This window comes from Aquarana catesbeiana, linkage group LG02, assembly GCF_042186555.1.
Source record: "Aquarana catesbeiana isolate 2022-GZ linkage group LG02, ASM4218655v1, whole genome shotgun sequence".
Taxonomy (NCBI): Eukaryota; Metazoa; Chordata; class Amphibia; order Anura; family Ranidae; genus Aquarana; species Aquarana catesbeiana.
The window spans coordinates 26736141-26760097 of NC_133325.1; the positions used below are offsets into that span (position 1 = coordinate 26736141).

Sequence of the window (23957 nt, forward strand, 5' to 3'; positions counted from 1 at the left end):
CACTCATCTAATGTGAAGATCATTCTAGTGGGAGATGTGAGAAGATTGTTTTCTGGGTAGAATTTGTGTAGAAAACAAGATAGAAGGAAGAATGGGACACACACTCAGGAGGATGGCTGTGTTTGCAGCCTCTGTGTTCAGCCTCCTCAGCAGCTCCTGACAGCTGTAAGTGACCCCCCGATAAGTGACAGTCCAGTGAGCAGATCGGGTCCCCGATGAAGATCGGACATCGTTCTATTCCCAATAAAAGTCGTTTTTCTCTCTGCCCGGGAAACACAACAAGAGAGAGAAGATTCCCCAACTCGGGAGTGAAAGTCAGTGGGCGTGTCTTATTTGCAACCAATAGCAGTAGGCACTAAAGCTTTCTGCCGACCAATAGCAGTGCAGAACGTCTCTATATAAGCCAAAGCGACAAATGCAATTCTATGTATCTATTACAGTGCTAATATTTGCAGAATCATGACGGAGACTGAGAGCGCCCCAGCCGCCGCTCCTCCTGCGGAGCCCGCCGCCAAGAAGAAGCCGGCCAAGAAGGCGGCAGCCGGAGGAGCCAAGAAAGGCAGCAAGAAGCCGTCCGGTCCCAGCGTGTCCGAGCTCCTGGTCAAAGCCGTGGCCGCTTCCAAAGAGCGCAGCGGGGTCTCCCTGTCCGCCCTCAAGAAGGTCCTGGCCGCCGGAGGATACGATGTGGACAAGAACAACAGCCGCCTCAAGATCGCCATCAGGGGGCTGGTGACTAAGGGGACCCTCGTCCAGGTCAAAGGACATGGAGCCTCCGGATCCTTCAAGATCAACAAGAAGCAGGAGGACAAGGCGGCAGGAGCCAAGAAAAGCACCAAGAAGCCATCGGCTGCGGCCAAGTCCCCCAAGAAGCCGGCCGCCAAGAAGCCAGCCAAGTCCCCCAAGAAGAAGACCACCACCAAAGCCCCCACCACAGCCAAGAGCCCCAAGAAGGCCGCCAAGAAACCCGCAAAAAAGCCTGCAGCTGCCAAGAAGGTGACAAAGAGCCCCAAGAAGCCCAAAGCTGCAGCCAAGCCGAAAAAAGTCGCCAAGAGTCCGGCTAAGGCGGCGGCTAAACCCAAGACAGCAGCCAAGCCCAAGAAGGCCGCTCCAAAGAAGAAATAATCCCCACCGGAGAGACCTCCTTTCATCTACACCCCCCAAAGGCTCTTCTCAGAGCCACCCACCTCCTCCTGACAGAGCTCTACATACACACAGCGACCAGGGGGGGCCGCATTAGAAGTCCTCCATACAGAGCAATGTGACCACCTTACACAATCCCCTCTATAGAATAATATAGAATACAGCGGGAGATCCGATCACAGGACTCTTCACATGACATCCGTCATTGATACAAAGGATAGCTTCAGGTATTCTCCCCCCCCCCAATATATATATACATATACACTTCTGTGGTGCGGATTGGAGACAATTTTCGCACTGGGAGATCTCCCCAGGGAGGTGGAGTAAGAATGATCAGCGACAAGATCATTGTGTTATGTGGGCAATGCACTCTTTGCTAAATAAATATCCAGTTACAGATTTACCATCCCCAGGTCTAGCGGCCCCGATATCACATTCGGAGGGAAACGGATACATTTCAGGTTCCATGTCAGAAATTTCATTGTAGGATACTATAAACGCTCTCATTGGTTGACAGATGAAGCACAGGCTGTTATGATTGGCGGAGTTGGAAATTTTCAAACTGCCCGCCATAATTTCACAGTTTTCCATTATGCAACAATTAGCCCCCCCCCCCCCCCCATCCATGGGCGGTAGAGAATAATGGAACAAAAAAGGGAGTTCCCCGGATTTTTTCACACAATACTGGATGAATTGTTCCTTCTAGTCTCTCCATTTGTGATGGATTGATGTTGGAAATAATTGTATCAATAAATGACAATCTAACACCGCACTCAAAGATAATTCTCTTATTCTCATGAGCCCCCCATTGTACAAATATGGTCCCCCCGGCCAAACATTCATAATCCCTTCAGATAAACCATAAAGTAGAAGAAATGTTCACCGATATAAGGCGGTAGTGTTGAAATAAAATGAGAAAAGGGACTTGGCAGTTTTTTTTCCTAGTCAGCCTTCATATTTCCAGACGGGTCTCTGGAGAGATGAGAAGTGATGGATAGGGAAAGAGGGGGGCGGAGTGTCCCGGGGGGGCCTTGGCTGGACTGACAGGATTATTGTACAAGTGACTTAAGTTCTATCACAGCATGGAGCAGTCCAGAGGAAAAGATTAGAGAAAAAAAATGAGTAGTGTAAAACATAATCGGTATGTAGTGGGTGTAGATGTCTATTGAGGAAGGAGGTGGGGAGATGTGTGGATGTCTTGTACGAGTTTCCCTGTCATAGTCGGTGTGATGATGATGGAGTATATAGATCTCTTTGTATAGGAGGATGTGGTGGCTCTGAAAAGAGCCTTTGTGTTGGGATTAGTAGTAGTTCGGAGTGTCTCTCTCTATGCCCTCTCCCCGCGGATGCGGCGTGCCAGCTGGATGTCTTTGGGCATGATGGTGACCCTCTTGGCGTGGATGGCGCAGAGGTTGGTGTCCTCGAAGAGTCCGACGAGGTAAGCCTCAGAGGCCTCCTGCAGAGCCATGACGGCGGAGCTCTGGAAGCGCAGGTCGGTCTTGAAGTCCTGGGCGATCTCTCGGACGAGGCGCTGGAAGGGCAGCTTGCGGATGAGCAGCTCGGTGGATTTCTGGTAGCGGCGGATCTCTCGGAGAGCCACGGTGCCGGGCCTGTAGCGGTGAGGCTTCTTGACTCCGCCGGTGGCCGGGGCGCTCTTGCGGGCGGCTTTGGTGGCCAGCTGCTTGCGGGGAGCTTTGCCTCCGGTGGACTTACGGGCTGTCTGCTTGGTTCTTGCCATGACTGTTCAGTGCTTCGCTGATACAAGGAACGTGAACTTATGCCGCTCTGCAGCGCTATTTATACACATCTCCAGCCCTCTGATTGGACAATGAGAGCACACTCCTCCTCCTCATTGAAAAGCGCCTTTTTTTTTTTTTTTTTTTTCAAATTGCCCGCCTAGATCTGCACGTTCTATTTTTGCAATAAATCGCTATTTTGTTTTCCCAAATCCAAAGTAAAATCTCCGCACATCACACAATACTCGGAGATCTCTGAACTCCTTCAATGTGGATTATTAATTAGAATATAAAGTGTGAGCGGGGATTCCACACTGAGCAGCTGTTGTCTGTTCCGCCAAATACACAGCACAGGGATCAGGGGGATCCGGCCATGCTCACTTCTTATAGGTCACCGATCACGGTATACATCTGACTTATAAAGAACACTTTTCATGTCCCCTGTAATGGGGATCAGGGGGATTGTGGGGGGCTGAGGCTCTCTGCTCTCCGGACTCCATCACATCTATCGTTCCACTCTGCCACCTAGAGGTCATTCCGGGAACATCTCCGCCTTCACTGTCTTCTGTGGACAGCTCCACTATAGAACCCATAGGATGTCTGTCACTGAAATCCTCTCTATGTTATGATGACTAAATGACACAATAAAGGCGGATGGAGGAGTCCCCTGAAGTGTCCCTCGTGTGCTTTCGAGGCTGTGGCCGGGGGGGAACGTTGTTTCTCACCTGGAAGACTTTTGGGTGAGAGTGCACACCTTAATGTACTCGGTAACAATGGTTAACATTCCCTAAAAAAAAAGCTGAAATAGGTCTCCTAATTTACAAACCGGTTGACAGCAACCCTAAACATACACAGAATCCTAAATGTTATGTTTTTGGGCAGCTAAAATATCTATAGGTACTGCTTAGAAGACACCTAGGTCGATCTAGAGCAGTGGTCCTCAACCTTGCTAGTGCTGTGACCCCTTGATAAAATTTCCCAAGTTGTGGGGACCCCAACAGTAAAATTATTTTTGTAGCGTGGGTGGTCAGCACCCAAGGCAAGACAAGTAATTTGCGCCCCTAATGGACATTCAGCGCTCCCTGAGTTCCTTCCATTCGTACAGTATTGAAACCCCTTATGGTACATTTTAGGATGTGCCACTCTTTCTCTTTGTTTCCCTTTCTTTCTCCATCCTAATTTCTTATTTTTTTTTCCCCATTCCTCTCTCTAGCCATCTTTTCTCTTATTCTTTCCCTCCCTTTTTCTTTGTTCCTCCCCCTCTTTTCCTCTCCCTTCCATGTATTCTCTATTTTTATTCCTTCTCTTACTCCTTGGTGAGGAGTGGGGGGAATGGGATGAGTGGCAGTGCTGGTGGGGAGTTCTGATCAGCCAACTTAGGTGCTCTTGATCAAGCTCATCTGCTGATCTGAGAACTGTAGGGGGCACTTTTAATGGCAACCATAATCACAGGTTACTCACTATGTCTCTGACTTTGTGGTGTCTCGTAACAGTGGCACCTATGCCAAAATCAGGAGATAGGGTCTCCTCCAGCCCCTCCTACTTCACATTCCTCACCAGTCAGCTGACCTCTAGCCTCTAGTCTCTGTCCCCCAGCCATGCCGTGAACTGAATGGGCGGCTGCGAATAGGCTAAGTGGGCGGCCACGGGCTCCAGGGACAGCCCAGCTGGGTAGCCGCAAAAAGGCTGGGAGAGCAGTGTGGGCTTCAGGAACAGCCCAGGATTCGGTGACCCCTGGCAAATTATCATTCGACCCCTGAGGGGTTCCTGACCCCCAGGTTGAGAACCACTGATCTAGAGGGTCCATGTGTATCCAAACTAAATATCTGGATACAATACAACTGATTTGCGACCATGTTGATCCCTATACTCTATACTCTAAAATCAAGGCCCATTCCTCCTTATCTGTTCATGTTGCTGTGAACTTCCCATCCAACTTTGCCCTTTCGAGGACTGGAGTGGTTGCTCAATTTTCCATACTTACTGTATTCAAACACTATACATGAACCATTTAGATTTGTTTTGTAAACCCTGTAATAAGTTGTTTTATACCAGGGACCTCAATGCCTGGAAGTGACCCTCTAGAGATTTACTGTTATCGTTGACAATCTTCAATACAAAGGAATAAAAACTATCCCCAAGTGATCAGACTAGTCCAGATGAAGGTGTAACACTGACACATTGCTTCTGTACGGAGATCTTGGAAGATCGTAATGTTTTCCCTCCTGATTCCACTTCCTAATTTACTGGGTGTAACATCATTTATCAAAAATATTTAAAACAAGAAAATGGGTATATGTTATCATTTTTTAATTAATCAAAGTTTTTTTTTTTTTTTTTTTTTCCCAAGAAATTGCGTTCGGAAATGGATACAGTTCAAGTGATGACATGAAATCCTTGTGTGGATGGATGTACACTGAAGGACTGAATGGCCTTTTTGCCCCTATGATAACATGCAGCAGCTGTGCCTGCTACTATCTCATGATCAGTGTAGAAGGGATACAAGGTGATCAGAGAGCCATCATTCTGCACTGGGAGGATTGTGGAGAAATGATACAATGTATTACAAGGAATCTGTTCCGGGACTCTCGGAGATACTTTACTGCTGAGAGATAATTGGAGATTAGAGATGTTGCAATACATCGGTGTAGTGTATGGCCTAAAGGAACACACACCGGAGCATCATTGTGGGGACTTTATCCCCTTCCCGCCGACCGTACACAGATATGCGTACTCGGCTTTCCGGGGTTATACCGGGATGATGCCTGCAACTGCGGTACCGTTGTTTCGAGCGGGCGATCGGCTATCCGTATATAACAACCGATGCAGCTAAAAGCCGCTTGGCTGTTATACCGGAGGAGCGGGAGGGGACATCCCCCCTCCTGCTGCCTCCCGCCGCTCTTACCGGGCCTCCCGTGCGATCGGGAGGCCCGGTGTCCAATCGGGTGCCTCCGGCGGCTGTGGGCGGGCTGGAACGAAGCTGTCGGCGGCTTCGTTCCAGCCTTCTCAATGTAAACGCGGAAGTAACGTCTTGACGTCACTTCCCGTTTACTCGGCTGCCAATGGTGCCAAATTTAAAAAAATATACAGTATTCAGAATCGCCATTTTCGGCGATCTGAATACTTTGAAGTGTAAAGGAGGGATGGGGGGTCTTTTAGACCCCCCCATCCCTCCATAAAGAGTACCTGTCACAACCTATAAAAATACAAATAAAAATAAAACAAAATAAATAAAATACATAAAAAAAAAAAAAAAAAAAGAAAATTTAAAGTGCCCCCGTCCCCGCGAGCTCGCGCAGCGAAGAAAACGCATATGAAAGTTGCGCACGCATATGTAAACAGTGTTCAAATCACACATGTGAGGTATCCCCGCGATCGTCAGAGCGAGAGCAATAATTCTAGCCCTAGACCTCCTCTGTAACTCTAACCTGGTAACAGTAAAAAAAAAATTTAAAGCGTCGCCTATGGAAATTCATAGCTACCATAGTTTGTCGCTATTCCACGAGTGCGTGCAATTATAAAGCGTGACATGTTTGGTATCTATTTACTCGGCGTAACATAGTCTTTCACATTATACAAAAAAATTGGGGTAACTTTACTGTTTGGATTTTTTAAAATTCATGGAAGTGTCCCTTTTCCAAAAATTTGCGTTTAAAACACCGCTGCACAAATACCGTGTGATATAAAATATTGCAACAATCTCCATTTTATTCTCTAGATTCTCTGCTAAAAAAAAAAAAATATATTTATATATATATATATATATATATATATATATATATATATATATATATATATATATAATATTTGGGGGTTCTAAGTAATTTTCTAACAAAAAATATGGATTTTAACTTGTAAACACCAAATTTCAAAAATAGGCTTAGTCATGAAAGGGTTATATAGTAACTGGAATAGAAAAGTGCAGTGGCGGCACCCCTATTAAAATGTATAACCAGGAGGAATGACTGAAAGGGGAACAATAAATACTGCAATTTTGTCATCATTTCTTTATTCAATCCATGGATTAATTCATGGATTCATGAGCCTCGCCCATCCTCTGGAATTCCCTACCCCAATCTGTCAGACTGTCTCCAAATGTATCCACTTTTAGGCTATGTTTCCACTAGTGCGTCCCCAAAGTCGCGCAATTTTGCCGCAATTTTTTACCGCGACTTTTTACCGCGATTTGAAGCAATGCCTGTATCTATGGACCTCAAGTCGCATCAAAGTGGGACCAAAGTAGTGCAGGGACTACTTTGAAGTCGCTGCGACTTGAAGTCGCACAGATATGAACGGTACTCATTGGAAATCATAGGAAACAATTTGTCATGCGACTTTTCAGTCCCAAGTCGCATGAAAAGTCGCACTAGTGGAAACAGAGCCTTAGGCAATCCCTAAAAACCTTCCTCTTCAGAGAAATCTATCCTGCCTCCATCTAACAACTGCACTATTTTCTCCATTAGCTCATCCCCCACAGCTATTACCCTTTTGTATAAGTTGACCCTCCCTCCTAGATTGTAGGCTCTAACGAGCAGGGCTCTCTGATTTCTCCTGTATTGAATTGTATTGTAATTGTACTGTCTGCCCTAATGTTGTAAAGCGCTGCGTAAACTGTCGGCGCTATATAAATCCTGTATAATAATAATAATAATAATAATTAATTAACCAAGAAATACGTTGGAAATATTCATTTCAGATTGTTTTGTTCTTTGATTTTACTTCAGAATACAGAATCCGCCCTGCTATAGAGATCAATAGAAAGTCTACTGTGCAAGTATTTTCTGGGCTGAAAACATAGAGAGATCTCGCAATACATTTCTTTGGAGTCCTCAAAAGAAGGCAGTATTACTGGATGAAGAAGGAAACGCCCACAGCTGTGATTGGTTCAGATTTAAAATAGCTGTTTTCAAATTTTGCCCGCCGGAATTATGTAGATCGTTACAGATATATATTCATCTCTCTTTTACCGCCAAATCCGACACCGAGGAGATGATCGGATGAGACATTTATCGGAGAAATATGATTAACACTGTCATGTCATTAGTCCGGAATGATTAGGAAAGGAATCTGTTTGTTACTGAACCATGAGAAAACACTTCTAGATGTTCTCAGAACCCAGGATCTCACCACTGCTACACACAGAATATGATGTTCATGTCACTGACTGATATTATTTTTTTTTTATTTCTTTCTGGACATTTATCAGTTAAGATCGTCCTCATATCACAACCTGGATATGTCTAAAAAGAAATGTGCAATTCATGTTAGTAACCATGACACAGATACACATGTACAATGAATGAATAAAGTAAATATTTCATGTCTGAAGAACCAGATCGGGTTCCCCCTCGGTAACATGCAATCTGCCACATATTTACAAGGTTCTAAGAATGTGAAATTCTCTGCAGAAAACCAACGTTCTGTGGCCCCGCCCCTTTTCCATTAGTCTCCTATCAGGTCCGCTCAGGCTTAAAACAGGGGGAAAAACAAGGGCTTATCTTTATATAGTTTTCCTTTTCAGAGTACTATTTTATAAATATGACATTATTATTAACAATAGTATCTGGTGATTGTGGTTTCTGTTATCAGGAGTCCGAAAATGTATATTTTCGGTATAATCTCTGAAGAATACCTAGAAAATCATTAAGAAGCAAGAATAGATTTCACATCTCTAGATGGATTTCTCTTGCCATCATTTTCAAAACAGCAGAATGTGTAGGAGCCTTACAAATGGAAAAACAAACCTATTCTGTGTAATGAATGGGTGTGACTCCGCCTTTTCTCAGGATGGTTTCCATCAGGTCCGCACAGACTCTATAAAAGGAGGGCGGGCAATCAGTCAATTTCAGTTCTTCTGAGTAACAGAGAAGAGTCGCCATGTCTGGTCGCGGTAAAGGAGGGAAGGGTCTGGGGAAAGGAGGCGCTAAGCGGCACAGGAAGGTGCTCCGGGACAACATCCAGGGCATCACCAAACCCGCCATCCGACGTTTGGCCCGCAGAGGGGGTGTCAAGCGCATCTCCGGACTCATCTATGAGGAGACCCGCGGAGTGCTCAAAGTCTTCCTGGAGAATGTCATCCGCGATGCCGTCACCTACACCGAGCACGCCAAGAGGAAGACCGTCACCGCCATGGATGTCGTCTATGCTCTCAAACGCCAGGGCCGCACTCTCTACGGATTCGGAGGCTAAACCCTCATAGACCCCCTACTACCCACTTCATCTACACAAAGGCCCTTCTCAGGGCCACCCACCTTCTCATCCAAAGGGCTGTCTATAGATTTCTCCTGTAATGATACATTTTTGCTGTGTGTGAAAGGAAGTTCCTTTTAGCTAAACATACACCATGCAATCCGATTGTATGATTTCCTTTAGATGTAACAACAGATCTGTCTTACAATATCGTTATGTCACTTTTATTATATTTCAGGTAGGTTGTTCACCAATTAACACCACTTTCCTTAGTCGATACAAACGGATTGGTGTTGTCTGTGGTTCTCATCTTTTACACATTTGTCACTCGGAGTTGTTATTGGGACCCCCCTCCCCATGTCTGTATAAAAGGCTGAGGGGGGATGCAAAGGGGCGGGGCCGCGACAATGTATTCTGCAGACAATGTCACTTATTAGAATCTGAACAGGAAACCGACCTGATTTATCAGACCTGAAAAATGTGTTTTGTGAAATGATTGTACATATTTATCTGGCGGTGTCCTGATTACTGCCAGTCACCTGACATTTCTCTATAGACAGATTCGGGGTGTGATATGAGGACAATCTGTCACCGCTACATGTAAGAGAAGAAGAAATATCGGTCAGTGACGTATGTCATTATGAATGCTTTATTTTCCGTCATAAAGGAAGATAAACGTGTGTGTAGTAGTGGATTCCGAGGATTTGGAATAAAATAAAACATATATAAATGTTTGATTTAGTATTTAATCAGAAGTCATTCCCGTCTAACCGAAATTAAAATGTCGGATCTGGCGGTAGAAAAGGGGTGAATTTTTGTCTGTGATCTTCACAATTCTGGCGGGCAAAATTTGAGCTCTTTGCCCCACAACCAGTAGTTTTTTTTTTTTTGGTGAAACGAATATTTCCTTGTGGGGTGTGAAGAAGGGGATGAGATCTGTGGGCTCCTTTCCAGTTGGGAGAATGATTTGTGATCATCAGAACTACTAGAAAGGATGGAGGAGAATGAAGTCCCTGTAATGAGATCACATTACTATATCAAATATTTCACCATTATCTTATTACGGACACATTGTTCTCCCGTCCGGATCACATCTTATTATCAACATGTAAAAGAAAATCCTTTTCGGTTGTCTAATTTTTACAATCAGATCCCCCGATAACAATGTATGTGTGTCTTTTTATGGAGAGGTATAATGGGGCCGAATCTTCCTACTTTAAGAAGTGTGAAGAATATAACGTGTTTGCTTTTAGGGTGAACTATGAATCACACATCGGAGAATAGGAAACAAAACAATGTATGTCGGGCTCTTTGTATGGAGAGGTGGGTGGCTCTGAAAAGAGCCGTTGTGTTGGGTAATAGAGGTGGAGGAATTGTCGGGGATTATTACTTGGATTTGGCGGCCTTGTGGCTCTCGGTCTTCTTGGGCAGCAGCACGGCCTGGATGTTGGGCAGGACTCCTCCCTGGGCGATGGTGACTCCGCCCAGCAGCTTGTTGAGCTCCTCGTCGTTGCGGACAGCCAGCTGGAGGTGTCGGGGGATGATGCGGGTCTTCTTGTTGTCGCGGGCGGCGTTGCCGGCCAGCTCCAGGATCTCAGCCGTCAGATACTCGAGCACGGCGGCCAGATAGACGGGAGCTCCGGCCCCGACCCGCTCGGCATAGTTGCCCTTCCTGAGCAGGCGGTGAACACGACCGACTGGGAACTGCAGACCAGCCCGGGATGATCGGGTCTTGGCCTTAGCCCGAACCTTGCCTCCTTGTTTGCCGCGTCCTGACATTGTCACCGAATGATCGACACTAGAGAATGTCACCCCACAGCCACTCCCCTTTCTTTTATACACTCAGTGCTCTGACGTCACACGCTGTGATTGGTCCTGTTTCAATCCAGCCAATACTGTCCTGACTTGTCTCTAAACCAATCTGTAAAGGAGAAAAGAAAGCATGACATCACTCCCCATCACATGATTGAATCCTCCAATAGAAGAGTGATTAGGGATGAGGCTCATTTGCATAGGACGCCTATATAAGCAGCACATGAGGGCGGCTCCAGCACATTTTCCCTTCACAGAGCGGAGAAGATATCGTTAACCCTTATCATGCCTGAACCAGCCAAGTCAGCCCCGGCGCCCAAGAAGGGCTCCAAGAAAGCCGTGACCAAGAGCCAGAAGAAGGACGGCAAGAAGCGGAGGAAGAGCAGGAAGGAGAGTTATGCCATCTACGTGTACAAGGTGCTCAAGCAGGTGCACCCCGACACCGGCATCTCGTCCAAGGCCATGGGCATCATGAACTCCTTCGTCAATGACATCTTCGAGCGCATCGCCGGCGAAGCTTCCCGCCTGGCTCATTACAACAAGCGCCGCACCATCACCTCCCGGGAGATCCAGACCGCCGTCCGCCTCCTCCTGCCCGGAGAGCTGGCCAAGCACGCCGTCTCCGAGGGCACCAAGGCCGTCACCAAGTACACCAGCGCCAAGTAATCCCCCCATCATCATCATCATTACCCCAACACAAGACACAAAGGCTCTTCTAAGAGCCACCCACCATTTCCATCAATGAGCTGTCATCACATTTTATCACAATTCTTAACCCGTTATCAATGAAGAATTAACAGATTATCTATAAAATGAGGTTTGTACAATCGGATGGCAAGTTATTAATTTGAGGATGTATTATAGTGAGAATAAATCCATCCAAATTAATTTATTCTAGTTTTACTATGGGGGGAGATCTGTAACTGGTACATATCTGATAGAGGTCAGTTCCATGATCCTATACAGATCTAATGATGAAACGTGGAATACTTGATTTCCCATCATCATATAGAAAGGTAGAGATCTATGAGAGAAGTCATCTCACTATCATGTTCTGCATTCTGAGGACTTGAAATAAAAGAGAACATATGGAAATGTTTTACATTATTCAGTGATCTTCAGGATCCTTTTTTTTATTAATTTCAGACATAAAGCATTGATAATATTTCTCGGATAAATGTCTCATCTGATGATCTCAGTGTCGGATTTGGCGGTATAATAGGGGCTGATTATTTGTCTGTAACGTTCTTCACTATTTAGGCGGGGAAAATTTGAAACCAGGAACTTGAACTCTGAGCCAATCAGAGCAGTGGACGTTTAATAATCCTAATAAGAAGGATCTTTAGATGAGGAGTAGGTCGGTCAGATCGGGAGGGGGATGAATAAACCTTCCTTCTATTCCCATCCTGATTCTCTATGGATTGCGGAGATCATCTCCACTTTCTGGCTGTATACATTCCTCTATTCATCGCCTTGTACTGCACACACACCCCCCAGTGATCTACCAGAAATCACCACAAGGTGGCAGAGCTGAATAAACACTTATGCCGCACTCACACATTGTTACAATCAAAGATCTCCCACAATCTCCCGCCTTACATTGTTACTTTATCTGAAAAGACAAGTTAAGAAGATCGTGGTGTTCTTAACCCACAACACAATGGAGCAAGAAAACGAAACATTGTATCTACTCTATCAGCCCAGCCAAATCTTCGTCTATTTGTATCTATTTCAATCATCAACAGCAGATCAATGTACAAAGATAAAGCCCTAAGCTGCCTGATAGGTAAATGACACAAATAAACACAAAGTATCAGCTACATACAAATCTGATGACAAGATTACCTCGGACAGCACACAGTCCTTTATAGAAGGTAAAGGTAGAACATCGTCCCTAGGACATTGGACATGTTTATCACCTTTACTAATATCTACACGTTTATAGGTGAACTTACACATGATCTCCAATCCTGGAAACCATTTTATTCTCATCATTCCCCCATTGTCTGAAAACTTTTATAATTGTATTATCATCAGTAGGGGATTAAAAACATAAAGTGTTAAAAAGAGGTTCAATTGAGTAAAAAAAAAAAAAAAAAAAAAAAAAAACAAGATGTGCATATTGTAATCAAAGTGAATGTTCAGCCCAAACATTTATTTTTTCTTTTAACCACTTAAAGCGGAGGTCCGCTGAAAAAATAAATAAATAAATAAAAGCCAGCAGCTAAAAATACTGCAGCTGCTGACTTTTAATATATGGACACTAACCTGTGAAGGGAGCCCGTGATGTCGGAAGCCGAAGTCGATCCTTCCTTCGGCTCTCCGCTGCTGCCGCTGCCATCCTCGATAAGGGAATAAGGAAGTGAAGCCGTGCGGCTTCACTTCCTGGTTCCCTACTGCGCATGCGCGAGTCACGCTGCGCATCCTCTTAGGTCCCTGCTGTGTTCTGTATTTCACAGAATACAGCGGGGAGGATGGGGTAGGCACAATGGCGTCCCTAGGGGGGGACATTATGCTGTGCCCCACCATGTGCCCCCCCCCAATTAATTTTTTTTTTTTTTTTTTACAAAAAGGAAATGTCTAAGAGGGAGAGCATCCCCAGGCAGCCCCTGCGGCTGATTCCAACCCCCTCCCTCTGCTCGCTGACACTGCATAATGCGAGCGCTCACACAACCACAGCCACCCGATCTGCTCCTTCCCCTGCATCCTCATTGGCAGGGAGAAGAGCGAGTTGCAGGAAGGACTCCACCAGGACTCTGTTACTGAAAAAAACAGACTGATTTCTCCAATCCTTAGGACAGGAGAACCAGCCTGTAAATTCCAAGAGATTCCAGACCAGCGCTGTCAATAGCAGGAGCAGGACAGCAAGAGGAGGCTGGGAAACCCCACAGTGGCAGAACACCAGGGCCCGGTGGCAAGACAACCTTTGCAACCCTGATAGTTCTCCCACTGCTTTGGACCCTTATATTTTCTTTGCATGCTGGTGCCATATATCTCTTGTTTTCTGGGGGTGGCAGAATAAAGTAGGAGGGGAGCTTACTGCAGAACGTGAAAGAGCCCTTTACTACAATCCCACAACGGCCCTTTCACGTTCTGCAGTAAGCTCCCCTCCTACTTTATTCTGCCACCCCCAGAAAACAAGAGATATATGGCACCAGCATATATATATATATATATATATATATATATATATATATATATATATATATATATATATATATATATATATATATATATATATATGCTTATACATTTTTTTCTAACACCCTAGATAATAATATGGCGTTGTTGCAATACTTTCTGTCACACCGTATTTGCGCAGCGGTCTTACAAGTGCACTTTTTAAAAATAAAAATACACTTTTTTGAATTAAAAAATAAGAAAGAAATAAAGTAAAGTTAGCTCTTTTTTTTTTTTTTAATAATGTGAAAGATAATGTTACGCTGAGTAAATTGATACCCAACATGTCATGCCTAAACATTACGCCCGCTCGTGGAATGGCGACAAACTTTTACCCTTAAAAATCTTCATAGGCGATGTTTAAAACATTTTACAGGTTGCATGTTTTAAGTTACAGAGGAGATACCTCACATGTGTTGTTTGAACACTGTTTTCATATGCGGGCGCTACTCATGTATGAGTTTGCTTTTGCACGCAAGCTCGTCGGGACGGGGCATTTTATATATATTTTTTTTATTATTATTTATTATTATTTTTTTTTTATCTTAAAGTAATAGAAACAAGCATGACATGACCTCTTAAATATGAGATCTGGGGTCAAAAAGACCCCAGATCTTATATTTAGACTAAAATGCAATAAAAAAAAAATAAAAAAAAATCTAATTAAAAAAAAATATATATATTAAAAAAAATGGCTCTTTAAGAGCTGTGGGCAGAAGTGACGTTTTGGCCCCTCTCCCACCCCCGATAAAAGTGATCTTGTGGCGAATTTCCTGCAGAGACCACTTTTATCTTGTAGTGGAGGGCCCGCTGAAGACGGGGATACTGGGGTTATGGCAGCTAGCTGTTGCCATAACAAAGATATCCTCCTTCAAACAGCCATCGTATAACGAGGGCGGGCGGTCTGTAAGTGGTTAAAGTTTTTGATTACCATGAGGAAAGGTTACAACCTCTGTCAGGTTTTTACTACTTTAAAACATTCCATATAGAGCTGCGGGGTTCAGTTGTAAACTTGCAAACCACAATGTGTGCACCTCATACATTCTGCAATCTGATTTCCTCCACTAACAATTACATAGAGCATCAGGTGCTTGGTAGCTGGTGATCCAAGACTGATTCATTTTTATAAAGGTGAGCCGATCAACCTAGTTTGTGGACAGGCACACTCTATGATCGGTTACAAAGCCTCTAGCAGCACTAAATGTGCGTTCAGATAGAACGCTGGATGCAGGACAGGCCAGTAGCTCAATTGCATACTGTGCAAGCTCTGGCCAGTGATCCATCCTCAAGACCCAGTAACGTTTGCCGTTTTTAGGTCTTTAATCGCCAGCATGAGTTCAGAGGAATCTATGGGACTTTCAAGTTGAGTAATATCCTTTGCTCTGAGGGAAGGGAGGCCTGAATCCCTCAGAAATTCTTGTATCACCTTCAGCCTATTGTCTGGTAAGTCTGATGGTCTGTGTTGAGTTGGGAGATTGTAGAGATTGGTATAAAACTTGTGAAAATGTTGCCTTATTTTGTCAGTTGTCCTGTCAATTTTGTCCCCTTTGTTCTGGATTCCTGTAATGTTCTGTGTGGCCATGGTGGTTCTTAGGGCCCTAGCCAGCAAGTGACCAATCTTGTCTCCCTGTTCATAGTAAATTATTTTCCAAAAGAAAAGGAATCATTTAGTTTTTGATTCTAAGATCTGCTTGAGTTTCTTTCTGGCCTCAAGAAGGTTTGTTGTGGATTGGGTTGTCAAGGACTGTTTATGGAGGGTTTCTAGGGTGCAAATTTTCCCCGTTAGGTGTGAAATTTCCCTGTCCTGATCTTTCTTTCTTTGTGATCCCCAATTGATCAATTCACCTCTGACGGAGCACTTGTGAGCCTCCCAAACCGTCAGCGGGTCCATACCTGGGGTCACATTGATTCTAAAGAAGTCATTTAAGGATGTGTTCAGTTTGGAGAGCAAGACAGGATCTGTTAAGAGAGAGGAATTTAGTTTCCACATTTCTGATTTTTTTTTTTTTTTTTTTTGGGGGGGGGGGGGGTCTGCAAGATTTAGAGTAATGGAAACTGGGGCATGGTCAGAGATTGTCTGGATCCCTATATGGGCTTCTGAAGACTAAGTGAAGGTCCCTTTGTGTAAGGAAAATATAATCAATACTTGAGTGGCGCTTGTGTGGAATTGAATAAAAGGAGAAGTCTCTACCATCCGGATGTAAAAAGTGCCAGGTGTCTACCAGTTCTACTGAGTGAGGAAGGGATTTAATTCTCTTTAGTATCTTAAAGGTGACAAGAGTCTTCCCTGTCGAGGTGTCTATTAGCGGGTTTAAAGGGATATTGAGATCCCCTCCCAGAATTAAACGGCCCGAGCTGAAACCTTCCAACTCCTTCACTAGTTTTTGGCAGAATTAAAGGTGGGAGGTGTTGGGCAAATAAACATTGGCTAGGGCGGTGGGAACTCCGCCACACAACCCTTTGATGAAAATGAATCTTCCCCCTGGGTCTACTAATTTGTCTGTTATTTCAAACGAGGCATCTTTACTCAGTAGAATTGAGACCCCTTTAGACTTTGATACGTTGTTAGTAGCGTGGTGGGCCTCATTGAAGTAGGAATCGGTAAGCCTAGGGATATGATTTGTCTTGAAGTGTGTTTCTTGTAAAAAAAAACAAACTTAGGCCTACTTTTTTTCAACTCCCTCGGGAGGGTGGATCTTTTCTCCGGTATATTAAGGCCTTTGACATTCTGTGAAACCACTGTGGGAGTCGCCCAAGTGCAGAGTAGGCCATTGTTCAGAAGCGGAGAGAGATAGAGACTATTACCTGTAACCACAACTTCAGGAGACACTGATAAGGTACAAGTATGGGTTTTTTATCACTTAAACCAACAGCTATGATGGACAGAGTGTAGAAAGCAGAGGAACAGGAATATGAAAAGTAGACAGAGGTAAGAGCGGAGAGAGGAGTTAACTACCCTCCTAGACAACTATACCGTCCAAGAGGGTCAGATCGTAGTGTGCGGGAATGGGTCTAAAATCTCCAGACCGTCACACACTGTAGGAACGAGGGAGGCCCCCGACAGAGATGACAGCCCCCACCAATCTAAAAGTGGATAGGGGAAAACGTATCAAATTTTGTGGAACATTCAAATCATGGCCCAAATAAACATAATGATAAGTGCCATAAAGTCTTCACTGCCATTTGGGCGATTGATATATAGCTTTGACCGACAACATTGGACAAGCATTAACTATAGCAAATGTAAAGAACAGATATTATGTTGGGATCGAGGCGAGGAAAGCAACATTACCTTCCATCCCATTCTCCCCTGTCTCTTGGAGACAAATGGATTAGAAAGGCAAAAACAAATGTACAAAAGATCTGCTAAACAGATCAAACACATTGTAAGTCGTAACTAAACTGGCATTATTAATCTGGAATATTGAGTAGTATAGGGACTTTGGGCATCATCCAGTAGGACCTATCCATCAAAGGAGTATATCAAACTACAATGTGGTAGCCAACCTTCAGGTGTTAGAAAGTTTTTTTTTTTTCGCTTGGGAAGGGAATGAGTCTGTACCAGCTATTGTAGTCTAGTGTCTGATGTTTCCACTAATCTAGTGCAATTGCAGGCAGCAGTAGTTATGTCAGAGAAAGATAGTATAAAGGGCAGGGGGCAGAGGCGGCTCTCCAAGTAGTCAAATTAGGCGATCGCCTTAGGCCTCACAATCACAGGGGCCTTGCCATCGCTGCATTTGCCTGATATGTGTAAACAGGTGCCGTGGATCCCCATCCTGCTTGCTCTCCCCGCCGGCCACCGGCAAATGACAAGAGCGGGTCTGAGGAGACCTCCTTCACCCTCCTGCTGGAGGCACCGCTAAAAGACTGGAGGGCTCTCTCTCTCTGCTTCCTGCCCATTCCCCCTCCTTCCCCCTGCCAGAGTTGAGCAGAGCAGAAGAAGATCGCAGGAGCGGCTGTATCTGTGTGGAGAGAGAGAAGCTGCTTCCAGCTCCCCCCCCCCTCTTCTCCTCTCACCACTGTACTCGTGTTTCTTCCCCCTCCTTCTTATTGGACAGGGGGAAAAAAAAACACTAAAATGAAGCAGAGAGGAGGATTGTGGGAAATGTAGTCTCAAGGGCTGGACATTGCAACACGAAGGGAAGAAACTGCAGCCCCCAGCATGCCCAGCTGAAGAGGAGGGAGAGAGATCCAGAAGCCCGGGAGAATTTTGGGGAAGTGCACCCAGGACTCTGCACACCAGAGAGAAATCCACACAGCCTAGCACCATCCCTTCTGAAAAAAAAGCATGAAGTTATTTCCAGAATACAGACCTGGGCACTACCCAGCGGAGTCGCCATAGGCAACCCAGAATGAGCTAACTCCTGATCAGAGGAACCATTGTGTTGCTGTATCCCTGGATCTGGTAAGAGGGCTGGTCAGCCATTATCTACTGCCATCTATAGGAACTGCCCACCCTGTTATTCTTTGACCCTAATACTGTCCGCAGGCCTTATTCACAGCTGCAACATGCACCAGCGATTAGAGAGGAAGATTTAGGATATAGTGCTAGTTCACACTGCAGCGAAGTTCAACATCGAATGTGATTTGTACCACACTGCAGTGCAAATCACATGCAATCTCTGCAATGCAATTTCAGCCATACAGATTGTATGACTGAATTCGAATTGCATTTGGACCAAACTCGCACAGGACCTCTTTTCTGATCAGAATCAGGACAAATGGGTGTTCACACCCATGTGATCCGATTCCTGTCCGAATTTGCAGTTCACACTGCGATATGCACAATGCGATCACATCGCTCATGTGTGAACCAACACTTAGGCTCGGTTCACACTGGTGCAATGTGAGATCCCTGCAAATCCACTGCGGGTTCCCACTTGCTGGGGATTCTGATTTTTACAGTGCTGAATGTTTTTGTGTTTGTTTTTTTTACACACTCCCAGCCCCTATAGCAGCTGGGAGTGTGTGTACTTTAGTAAAGCCGACTGTCGCCTTTCATCTGGAAGTTACAAGTGGCTGGGAAGCCGCCTATCACTTTCACTACTGACACCCCCTTCACCATGTTTACCAGGCACCACTGTCCCACCTGCGGGCCCGGTGCTGTCATGGTGGGTGGCACTGGGAAGGGCAGCGGTAGCTCAGCAGACCTTCGTCCACTCTGCATCCTCCTGTACACAGAACGGGAAGTGTCATGTATGACGTCAGGGGCAGGCTGGGCCAGGGGGGCATAGTGGCAATTGCCCCCTAGGCTACTCTAACCTATGTTGAAAACAGCCAGCAGCCGCTGCCCACTGCCTTTTTTTTTTCTTCTGTAGGAAGTTGGGCCGGCGGCCCAGCTGGCCGCTGTTGCATTCTGGGAGTTGTAGTCCACGCTCAAGCTCTCGAGCAGGGCAGAGGAAACTACAACTCTGGTGAGCCTGCATTTATGGACACTGGTGAGTCTGCATTGATGGGCACTGATGAGGCTGCATTGATAGGCACTGATGAGGCGGCACTGGTGAAGCTGCATTGAAAAACCAGGTGGGCATGGATGAGCTGATTCGGTGGTTCAATGGGCCACTTAACTGGACAGGCTGCCAGCCCTCCCCTGTATGACGTCACTTCTTGGACCAGGGATAAGTAAAGAAAAATCCTTGCACCGGCTCTGCGCAGTTTGTTGTTGCCATTTAAAGGGGGACCCCACCTTCTCTCATTTTTTCGAGTGCACTCGAAAACCACTAGGAAACTGCTATTCCTTTCAGACACCTTTGGATTACTGTTGTGTAGCTAAATATTGATTTACCTATTCTCGTATTGATTTTTTTGCTATTGATATAGAGCTGCTTTTATAGATATATTTGTTTACCTTTATTACCCGAGGGCAGTTCTACTCTGCTTTGTGAACTGCACTTTTTGTCATTTATGCAAGTTCTTAATTCTAGACAAATAGTGTCTACCACTAAGCACGTGTGTAATTGTTTATTGCCTATATCCTACAGTAAGGTGAAAGGTACTATACGCTACGTGTGTCTGTAGTGATTCAATCAACCAGGTGTGTCAGAGGGGCTGAGGGTGTTCTTGGAGTTGAGACACAGAACAGAGAACCCAAAATTACCAAGCATCTCCTTCAGGGGTAGTGTGACAAACATTACCCCAGTTTTGATTGACAGGGGACCTCAACACTGCTGTGCTCACGCAGCGTTAAGAGCCCTGTCTCATTTAGGCATGCCGAACATCTGATCTGCAGCACTTTATTTTAGAGGTGACAAGACATCTTAATGCCGCTGTGTGCAGGCAATGTTAAGAGCCCTGTTACACTCACTTCTCGCGTAACCTAAGACTACTGATGTTCTGCCTGCCAGCCAATGAGGAGTGATATTGCGTCCGCGCATGTCACTTTTCCCATCCACCGCACGAGGATCTCAATCTGTGAAGGCCTACTGCGTAATTCAAGGGCATCAGTGGGGCCTCATGTCTAAGTTTTGCCTAAGGCCTCACAAAGCCTAGAGCCGCCTGTGGCGGGGGGGGGGGGGGGTTTGGGGACTTGGAAGATGACTAGGGTGTGTACCAAATCCTTATTGCTAGTCTGCTTTTACTCTGCTGCTAGAGTGAGCGTGGTGAAGCATCCGCAGTTAGTATCCAATGTGGAAGGCAAATATGGAGGTGCGAGCCTTAGGATGAGGCCCTACACTAGATGCGATAGGATCTCTGTTAAACCAGTAAGAAAGCTGTGTTAACAATTGGTCAATGTGTATTATCTTACTTGCAGTGCCCCGAGTCTCAATGATCAGGCATCCGATAGATTTCTAGCAGAGTGTGCCCTGCTATCTGGAGTGCCGGCCATTTGACCATCTTGACGATTCTGCTTCTGTTTCTTGGAGTGATGTTTCTCTGGTGTCATCAAAGGATACTGTGGCGGACTTTGTTCCCTTGGTGGGAGAGTGAACTCTTGATACCACTCCGGGAGGTCTATCTGGCTTAGTTGGAGGGCACTGCAGAATTCCGGCAGATCACTCGGGGTGCGGAGTATGTGCTGTCTGCTATTGTGAGTCACCAGAAGGGCAAGGGAGAAACGTCACATGTAGCAAAGTTCTTTTTCCCGTAGCACGTCTAACAAAGGTCGCAAGGCCCTGCATTTTTTTAGTGTAATCTGGGAAAGATCTTGAAAAAGTTTTATGTGCTCACCATTAAACACTGTTTGTTCATTTTTATGGACTTTGTACATGATCTCTTCTTTGAGAGAGAAATTTTGCAAGCAGCAAATGATTTTGGGGGGGGGGGGGGGGGGGGGTAATGTATCCGGGCCTCTGGCTCTAAGGGCTCTGTGTGCTCTGACAAATTCAATCTCTGAGTCTTCAGGCCTTTCAAAGAGGCTAATAAAGACCCTCTGTAGAACTGGTGTTATCTGTTCTGCATTAACTGATTCCGGAATACCTCGCACCCTAATATTATTCCTTCTCCCTCTATTGTAAAGATCTTCTAGTTGTCTCATCTCAATAAAGTGGAGAGCATGGGAGGAGGTGACTTTGTCTAGTCTGTGAATGGCTTTGCCTCTGTGTTTCCCTGCTGCTTCAGCAGTGGCCATCTTTTCTGTAAGGACCAGCAGGTTGGTTTTAAGGTCCGTGATAGCAGCAGAGAAAGAGGCTTTAATGTCAGCTGCAAAGCCTGACATGTCTTCGTAGGTAATAGGGTGATCAGAAAGGTCATTTCTCCTACCGTTGTCCTCTGTAGCAGACTGGGAGTCTTCGCTGAAGTCTCCCTCTTGTTGCACCGGTGCCATCTTTCCTCCCACCATGACTCTCTGTACCACCGCCTGGTTATTGAAGATCTCGGAGATATTTCTCCCCGCTGAGGCAGCTGTGGAGCAACGGGAACGAGTGTGCTGTGGATGACGGTTCTGCTTGTTCATCATCAGTCTCTATTATGCAGCAAGACTGGTTTTGGGCCACGGGTCTGACGGAGCTCCTCAGCTAAGCTGTCATCTCCACCGCACGGCAAGCCATGCCCCCCCCCCGCCCCATTTTTTAAGAAACCATGAATAAGACTGAGACAGAAGTACAGTTAAATCACACTTGTTTAATAATAATAATAAAAAAAAAAGGTAAACGTAGTCAATACATAGCCAGAGTTCAGGAACTGGAATGGATAGTCAGACAAACCAAAATGTCAGGGAGTCAGAGATGAGTGTAGTAGAACAGCAAGCAGGATCTGGAGCCAGAAGGAATGTCAGCCAAGCAAGTCTTAAACAGGAACACAGGGGAGTGCCTCTAGAGATGTGACCAAGGCAAAGGCAGAGATCATCTGGACTGGACAGCTTAAGTAGGCAGGACTGATGAGCAGGATATCATCAACATGTGAGTCACTGTGGAGAGATAGGAGCTGGTAATTAGCCGACAACCAAGCGGCCAGCTTTGAGAAGGAAGGGCTGAGCCCAGCCCTGACAGTACCCTCTCCTCAAAGACCTCTCCCCCTCGGAGGATCACCAGGCTTGAGGGGAAAATGTCTATGGAAATCACGAAGGAGGACGGGGGCATGTACGTCCGAGGATTAGACCCAAGAGCGTTCCTCTGGACCATACCCTTTCCAATGCACAAAGTACTGTATGCGCCCACAGAACTTACAGGAGTCAATGATGGACTGTACTTCATACTCTTCATGGTTCTCAACCTGTACAGTGCAAGGACGCCAAGGACGAGGCACAGAGGTGGTAAAGTGGTTGCAGACCAAAGGTTTTAATAAGGAGACATGAAATACATTTGAAATACACATATTAGAAGGAAGTTCTAATGCATAAGCCACTGGGTTAATCCTGCGAAGAATACGGAAAGGCCCAATAAACCGAGATATGAACTTCAGAGAGGTAACACAAAGTCGGAGGTTGCGAGATGACAGCCAGACCCTGTCCCTAACCTGGTAGGAAGGCACTGGAAATTGTCTGCGGTCAGCATGGAGTCTTTACCTGTCATTAGCATGTTGCAAAGCCTCCTGGACTTGTGCCCAAGTGGAACAAAGACCACGGAGATGCTCCTCTAAAACAGGAATACTCTGCGGAACAAGTGAGTCAGACAACAGGGAAGGTTGGAAACCATAGTTTGCCATAAACATTGACAATCGGGAAGCAGAATTCAAGGCACTATTGTGAGCAAACTCCGCCCACGGTAAGAGGTCTGACCAGTTGTTATGATGGTCAGAAATATAGCAACGTAGGAATTGCTCCAAGGACTGGTTGGCTCATTCTGCGGCCTCATTAGACTGCAGGTGATACGCAGAGGAGAAAGCAAGCTGAATTACCACAGCAAACTGACTACCCCTGTCTGAGACAATCACCTTGGGTAGCCCATGTAAGCGAAAAATCTCACGAGCAAAAATGGAAGCCAGTTCCTTAGAAGTGGGCAACTTCTTAAGTGGAATACAATGGGACGTTTTTGAGAACCGGTCAACCACCATAAGAATAACTGTGTTTCCCTGGGAGTTGGGTAATGCCACAATGAAATCCATAGACATGTGGGTCCAGGTCCTGACTCCTCTCTCCATTGGGTATGGGTTGTAGGAGGCCCACTGGAAGGTGTCGTGGAGTCTTAAGCTAAGCACACACAGAACAGGCAGCTACGAAGGGGATTGCATCAGCACGTAGACTAGACCACCAGCATTGTTATGAAATGGCCCAAAAGAGTTGATTCTTCCCAGGGTAGCCAGCAGCCTTGGGAGAATGGTAAGTCTAGAGCACGGCAGTACAGAGACTCTCTGGGACAAAGCAGCGGTCACAAGGTTTCTCAGGAGGAGCATGGACCTGAGCAGCAAGAATTTTGTCACCCAAAGGAGAAGTGAGACTGGTGCGAACCGTAGCCAGAATACAATCACAAAGAAATCACAGGAACTGGAACCGACTCCATTTTGGAAGTGGAGGAAAATTGTTGT

General features: G+C 45.6%; 2 protein-coding genes across 2 annotated transcripts; one reads left to right on the top strand and one right to left on the bottom strand.

The window, feature by feature from the left end:
- Positions 1-330: 330 nt before the first annotated feature.
- Positions 331-1265, top strand: LOC141126719 (histone H1.5-like). Its single transcript, XM_073612683.1, has one exon. The coding sequence runs from the start codon at positions 460-462 to the stop codon at positions 1120-1122; it is 663 nt and encodes a 220-aa protein (XP_073468784.1). The 5' UTR covers positions 331-459; the 3' UTR covers positions 1123-1265.
- Positions 1266-2437: 1172 nt separating this feature from the next.
- LOC141126720 (histone H3) lies at positions 2438-2900 on the bottom strand. Its single transcript, XM_073612684.1, has one exon. The coding sequence runs from the start codon at positions 2876-2878 to the stop codon at positions 2468-2470; it is 411 nt and encodes a 136-aa protein (XP_073468785.1). The 5' UTR covers positions 2879-2900; the 3' UTR covers positions 2438-2467.
- Positions 2901-23957: the final 21057 nt, after the last annotated feature.

Bases quoted from the DNA above. Each gene is read 5' to 3' on its own strand.
- LOC141126719 (XM_073612683.1), top strand. From the start codon at position 460: ATGACGGAGACTGAGAGCGCCCCAGCCGCCGCTCCTCCTGCGGAGCCC.
- LOC141126720 (XM_073612684.1), bottom strand. From the start codon at position 2,878: ATGGCAAGAACCAAGCAGACAGCCCGTAAGTCCACCGGAGGCAAAGCT.